General features: G+C 34.0%; 1 protein-coding gene across 1 annotated transcript; it reads right to left on the minus strand.

Moving 5' to 3' along the window:
* Positions 1-685: 685 nt before the first annotated feature.
* Positions 686-5,970, minus strand: LOC143634705 (putative ABC1 protein At2g40090). Its single transcript, XM_077102724.1, has 12 exons — positions 5,725-5,970; positions 4,784-4,938; positions 4,578-4,703; positions 4,338-4,433; positions 4,151-4,251; positions 3,928-3,964; positions 3,642-3,860; positions 2,837-2,948; positions 1,881-1,972; positions 1,623-1,790; positions 1,311-1,424; positions 686-1,221 (listed from the first exon to the last, which is right to left on the minus strand). The coding sequence occupies exons 1-12, from the start codon at positions 5,894-5,896 to the stop codon at positions 1,021-1,023; spliced, it is 1,593 nt and encodes a 530-aa protein (XP_076958839.1). The 5' UTR covers positions 5,897-5,970; the 3' UTR covers positions 686-1,020.
* Between the last annotated feature and the right edge of the window lie 1,559 nt (positions 5,971-7,529).

Here is a 7,529-nt window from a genome sequence, read left to right on the forward strand (position 1 = left end):
TAACATTATATCCCACTATACTATATTCACATGTGATAATAATGTTATTCAATGGTGGAAGGAATACATACATTTACCAACATATGTATAGATAAATTGATTCAATACGCCATTTTGTCAATCACGCAGTATGCAAGATCGAAGAATAGTTAATTTGCTACATGTCCGAAAACAACTGTCTCGCTTGAACGTGATCTACACAAAACAAAGGGTCTAAAGAGCTTACATGTTTCTTTGCCTCCAAACTATACACAATGTTACAAAAACTAAGCAAAAATAATGCACTTCGGTTTTCATGTAACTAAACATGCATAACCTTCTCGGTTTCAGGTTTGGTGGGGAATTTAAAAGCAACCTCTTTCTTTTGGGTCAAACATTGAGCACTTTTCAAAAGTCTTTGGAGTGGGAGAAATGGCGGAGCTTTGGTTCGGTTCCATTTTGATGTAATGCGTGTGTTGGTTTTTCCTTTGTTTGCTTTTGCTTAAGCTTCTTGCTTAGTTTTAATGTAATCGACGTTCAAAAAAACAAAACATAAAACTAAACATACATAAAATTTGAAGATAATCGTTTTATCTGTTAACCATTTCTTTCCTTTTACCTTCCTATGATATTTATGGTGTCAGTGTGTCACTGGTGAAAGAATTATGCATGTATTTAAATACCCTAGAGGCTGAAAATATAACCATGCAAGTCATAAATACTACAAAACTACAAACTACTGATGTCTATTTACAACACGCATAAATGCCAAACCACCACACATGTTCCCTAGCCCAAACAATAAACTACTGTCTCTGCTACCTTGAAAGAAATGACAACTCTTGTCTTTTTCACTAAAAAAAGACCCATATACATCTCATTAATGTATAACAGCTCATTTATGTACTAACCTGTCAAAACAAATCCAACCTATGTCCAAAAAATAGCAGGAATCAAGAACACAACCTCATTTCTTACATCAGTAACAAAGGTTTTTACCTTTGGTCTTATGCAAAATGGCCCTAAGTTTTTAATGTACCTTCACAAGCTCAAAGAATTTTTGAATTGTAGGGCCCATAAGGCTATTCGCATTAAGATAAACCGAGCTTCTAGTGAGATCTCTTCAAACCATACACTTATCAAGCTAAATAATGTTTTAGCATGTAATAATTTCTCCTCAATAACCGCCTTGGATGAAACTCTGCCAATAATCAAGAACGACTCCAGAGAAGGCCTTTGCAACTATTGAAGAAGAAAAAGATACTTGTAACAGCTAAAAAACATCAACGAAAAAAGTTTGCATTTTTATGAAGATTTGAATAAAGATGTACCAATGCATTGTTAACAGAACGTAAACAATCGTTCGTTTTCATCATTAGAAGTATGACACGTGGCAGTCTATGCAGAAGCTCGGTGACTTGAGAAAAATATTCAGGACCATATATCTGCAAAACAAAATATATCACAAGAAATTCTTTTATTTAGATTATTGTGTTATTTATGATTTAAAACTATAATAATAATAATATATTTTTTTAAGAAAACGCTTTTGGAGGCTGTATGCGTTGAATATTTGGGCAACTTTCAACATGTTTACACATTTGGTCATTTCCCATTTATAAGTAAATGGGCCGAAAGTTTACCTGAAGATCTGATTGATCATTTATGGCCAAATGGTCAACAGAAGGGTCAATAACTTTCTCCCACGGTTTCATAGTAAGAATGCTTTTAAAAAACGTATACAAATCTTCTCCAGCCCCAAATTTCATGCAATTTTCCTTAATTCCTTTCACATCAGCCAATACCAAAGCCTGTAAGAAGTTCACATATCTTTCATATCCTAAAAGTATGCCAACAAGAAAAATAAAAAATAATAATAATCCAGAAGTTAAAAAGATCACCTTCCATAGTGCAGCATAGTTGGTTCTCGTGTCAGTGTCGAGTTCTTTATAGAGACCATGGTCAAGAAGTACCAATTGTGGTTTACGTTTTCCTTAACACAAAAGCGGGGACGTATCAAACATTTATCTAAACCCAATTGAATATAACTTAAGTGATAAAAATATTAAAAAAGAAAATAATACAAGTACAGAGAGTTTTGATGGGATAAGTTAAGAGGGGATTTCAACCAATTACCTAGTAATAAGATGGTTCGGGTGAGGGGTGTGAACTTCTAACATGACCTGAACCTAATACGAATTATACGGGTTTTGGTTTATAAATGGGTTCGAGTCAAACCTGTGAGCACGTTTAGCTAAACGGGCCGTGTTCGTTTCAACCCTACTAGGTTGCGGATTGACCCATTTATTTGTTTATCTGTTTTTTTAGTTCTGTTTTATGTCAGAATTTAAATTTATTTAAAAATTGTATGTCAAAATTTAAAAGTTAAAATAGAAATTTACACAATTTTCATAAGTAAAGTATAACTTCTCTATATAAATGTGTATTTTTCTGCTGCAAAATTGAAATTTTGTATGTAATAGTTACTATTATTAAAAAAAAATTGGGTTTAACGGGTCATGTTTGTGTCAACCCATGAATATTCATATAAATATGTCTGACACGTTATCAAGTTGGTGTGGAGTCGGAACCACCAACCCGCAAACACTCCTAGTATAGGTTACGTTTTTCTCTAACGGGTCAAGTTTGTAAAAAATGTTAAACCTTAACTAAAAATGAAATGGGTTGAAAGCGTATCAATACATTTATAACTTCCTAAATCACTTTATTAAAAAATTATATTGTAACTTTAAAGAAATCTACATTTGAAGAGAAAACAAGCCAGTATTACAAATTTACAATTATTTGGAATTTACGGTACAATAATTGCAAGCAGCATATAAAAACTAAAACTTACCAAAAATACTACTTCTATCCGAAGGCAAAACACGAACTATCAAATTAGCAGCATGAGGATCACAGTGCACGAATCCATGTTTAAACATCATTTCAGCAAAAGTTTGACTAACCTACATAGAGTCAAACTCAAACCAACCCTTAACAATCAATAATTAAGCAGCATGAAACTTACATTAGATTATTGAAAATAAACGTGACATCCGCTTACTAATTTTGAAATGTCGTGCGGTCGAATTCCAATGTCACAGGGTGACAGCTCACCGACAATAGTACGAGGAGGAGCACGCTCCAGTACAAAATGTCACTATCAACCGCTGCCTACCCACCAACTCCCATCGTGGCACGTACATAGCCCGTAGTTGGTGGAAAAGGAATATTATACAGCTGGCCGTACCTGCTTGAAACCTACCTTCGGCTATAAATACTCCAACACCTTGGAACGGTATCATCATCTCATATTATCTTATCTTCTCTAGCTATTTCTCTCAATATACACTTATATTCAGAGCAATCTAGTCTGATTCTCACGCCGGAGGGTGGTCACAAGGAGGAACCCCCCCCCCCCCCTTCTCAGTGACGAGCTTACGGTGTCTGTTTTGCAGGTCGAGAAGAATAACCATCTTTGCCGGACCTAACCCTCGTGGGAAACATCTACCTGACCCTAAGATTATCCTTAATCTGCCGGGGTCGTTTAGTGCTTCTTCACTACATAGAGTCAAACTCAAACCAACCCTTAACAATCAATAATTAAGCAGCATGAAACTTACATTAGATTATTGAAAATAAACGTGACAACCGCTTACAAATTTTGAAATGTCGTGCGGTCGAATTCCAAGTTTTTTGATGCTCTTTAAGTCGTTGACTTGTGGACCTTCTATAAACTCCATGGTCAACAATTTTGAAGTACTTAGACTCCAATATACTGTAGGGGCATACACATATTCTGCAATATGAGGAGATAACCTTCGAAAGTTATCCATACATTTTACATTGTTCTCGGCTTCAATTAAAAAATTCAGCTCCTGATGGTAATCATTATAACTTATTAATAATAGGTTTGAAAATTCATAAACAAATTTAAAATCTAACCTTTGGTGAAGTTTCTCGTACTTCATCAACCAACCACCTACATCAAAACCAACATTTTTTATCATATATGTGTTGTAGGTCTTGAAATCCACTTTATATATTGAAATCTAACTTTCAAGATTCATTTTGTGTTATCAGTAGTTTACTGCTACTATTTTAGTACCTTTTGTTTTGTGTCACAAATACTCACAATGTATGTTATTTGGTTATCTGGATACTATACCTGTAATCAAAAGAAGGAAAGAAGCGGTGCAAAGTGTTCACAATCATTTCCACAGTCGCAAAATCTGCAGCTGCAGTACCTGTCATGTGTGTATGTTGTACCTGAAACTCAGACAAAACATCAAATGATGATTTTAAAAATTCATATATTAATAATAAATATTTGAAAAAATGTATGAGTTTAAGACCTTCACGGCAACTTTTTGCCCCTCATGTGTACGAGCAACATGAACTTGTGCAAGTGAAGCGCTTGCAATCGGAACAGGATCAAACTCATCAAAAACCTGAAAACAAAGCGTATAAACAAATGACAAGATTTATAAATAAAGGTTTAAAAAAACATGGATAATGATATACAACAACCGTGCCCAATAAATCCCACAAATAGCAAAAGATATTGGATAATTATATAATTAATGTTAATGTACCTCTTCAGGGGACCCACCAAGCTCTTTCTTGACAACTTGACACACTTGATCATATGTAGAAGTTGGACATCTATTCAACATTGACTCCCTCATTGTTTTTGCATATTCTAGAGGTACCAAGTAATCCTAAACAAGAAACCAATAACTATCGGTTAGAAGATACAATAACAAGTGTTGTTAACTCGTTTAAAAGGGTCAGGTTGTACCAGTTGACCAACATGTTGACCAAGCTTTATATAAATTCCACCATTTTTGAAACATAGGTCTTCAATCCTGCGCGCACTCCTCGTGTGAACTTCATGCACAACTTTTTCCCTCTCTTTACTACCTTCTGGTAATCCCATTAATGAATACTCGTAATCTAACCGATTAAAAGATCGCATTTAGTCATCTATATTGGATTAAAAACCTTGTACATGGTACACTCATGTTGATGGATTGGCATTAACTAATAGACCATATGTTGTATGTCTCACAATCATAGTAACCAAGTTTCTATAGTCTTCTACTAAAGTCAACTTATTTTTCACTAAAGTCACTCAACTTCAATTAAATGTTCCAATCCTATGCATTTTCACAAATGTTTAACTTTCTTAATATTAAGTTACACAAGTGAAACATAGATGAATACTGAATGCTAATAAGCGATTATTTTAACAATTTAATTATATATAGGAGGTAACGGTAAAGAAAAAACTCACTAAATAACAAAAAAGTTTCATATATTATCGCGGTTCCACTTAATTTCAAAAAATTTTATCATTTATAAGGAAGTTACATATAGTTAAAACATGTTATCTTCAAAAATCGAGATAACCTTAATCAATTATCTTTGATCCTTAACAACAAATAAAAACCCTGCCAATTAATGCTGTGGGCGTTAAGGAGAAAGCGCCATTGCATTGGCGGGCCTTAGGGGAGAATGGGTGGGACCAGTGGGCCATAACTTTTTTCAACCAATCACACTCACCTGTTTATACTTTAACTAAAAAAGAAAAATTAAATAACTTGGCTAAACCATTACACACGTTAATGATTTAGTCGGCGAATACCCATCTGCTTACGTGGCAGCTACATATGGTCTCAAGAACACAAGTTTAATGTAAAAGGCATTAATTGCAAAATAATAAAATTGGACAAAATGTACCAAAGGCAATGGCGGCAGCGGTGACGGAGAGGCGAAAGAGGCGGATGGGTACGGTGGTGCAGAGCTTGAGGGCGATGGCAGGGTCGTCGGAGCTTGCAATTTTAGCGGCACCAACGCCGCCGCCCAAGGCGGTGGCTGCAAACACAAGCTTCAATTTTGAACGCCAAGCCATGTTGTTGAATTGGGAAAAAGTGGGTGTTGTTGGATACAACTGAATGTGGTGTTTTTGGTTATTGATTTAATCGAAGAAGACATGAACGAAGTAAGAAAGGTGGCATGGCATCATTAAAATTTCCGGTAGGGTTCTTGTTTCTGTTTTTATTTTTTTAAGCTTTTTAGTTTGTAACGTATTAAACAAGCTAATTCTAAAATGAAAAATCCGAAATAAATTGTCTAGAAAAAAATGGATTGTATTAATTTTCATCTTTTAACTTTAAAACATTAATATATTACGTGATTACTAGTTATGATAGAACCAAGTCAAGTCAGGCAAGCTCATGTTATGTGTAAGATCAAATTATGGTCGGAATGAGTCGATACAAAAAGGGTTAATGTAGTTTGGTCCGTGTCGTTCGGTTTTGAGTCGAAATGGGTCATGGTAGAACATGTTTCAGATTAGAATAGTGTCGGGTCAGAACGGAATTCGGATCGAAACAGGTTGGTTTAAAAAATTATCTATTTGATATTACTGCATATTTCAGCTTTGCTTTTGATTTCGCCACCGATTACACACGTACTGCATTTGCACGAATTACACGTCTACATTCGGGTGATGTGTCCACTGTCAGCAGGTGAATCATGTATCGAAATTGATTATATGGTTGATGTCATGTTGCGCTCCCACTCTGTCGCACTGCGCGAGCACCATTCTGCCATTAAAACAATCTAAAAAGTTACAACCAACAACAATCAGCTACCAGCCAAGAGCTTCCAACTAACAGCCACCAGCTAGTTTTGCCAAACATATCCATCATCAGTTCCTCTTTCATACTGTTTGTTTTCATTGTATTCCCGTTAAAAAAAAACTTAACTCTGTTTATGTCTTTTGATCATAGGAGAATACGAGTTTATAGATGTGAAACTTGTCTCAAACGGTGCTTCAAACGACTTTATTTTTTAAGTTAGTAAGTTCAAACATCCAAATTGTAGCACCATTTTATCGTTTGAAACATCGTTTCAAGGTAAATTTTAGATCAATCGACTCGTCTGTTCTTTTAAATCAAAAACTCTAAAACATCAATTTAAAATTCAAAAAATAATAATAATAACAAAGTTAAGTTTTTTTAACGGGGTTTAGTGAAAACAATAATTTGAAAGATATAACCGATGACAACAATTTTCCGAGATGGAATCGGCAAACATCAAAAAAGTGAGTTTGATAAAATCTGACTTATCTTTAAAATAAATTCGAGATAAATTATTAAATTTGTAGTGAAAATTAAAATGCAAATAGATACAAAAATAACTATGAGAAGGATTTGTTATAAAGAAAATCCCTCAAAACAAATAAAAAATTAATAATTAAAAAAATAATAACTCAAATTATAAATAAAAGATGACAAAAACTAAAATGTTTCCCCCGCCATTCATGTTTCAATAAAATGAATAAATAAATAAATAATAACAAAATAAAAAAAAACAACGAAAAGACGCAATGCCAAGGAAAAAAGACACGGTGACAAAAATAAAAGACACAATGATAAATAAAAAAAGACACAATATATTGCAACATATTACACAATGCCGAACAAAATATAACACAATGTTGAATAATATAACACAATATTAAGAAAAAAGACACAAAG

This window comes from Bidens hawaiensis, unplaced genomic scaffold (genome assembly GCF_021521415.1).
Source record: "Bidens hawaiensis isolate Kalapana, Puna unplaced genomic scaffold, B.hawaiensis_p1.1 tig00007166_1, whole genome shotgun sequence".
Taxonomy (NCBI): domain Eukaryota; kingdom Viridiplantae; phylum Streptophyta; class Magnoliopsida; order Asterales; family Asteraceae; genus Bidens; species Bidens hawaiensis.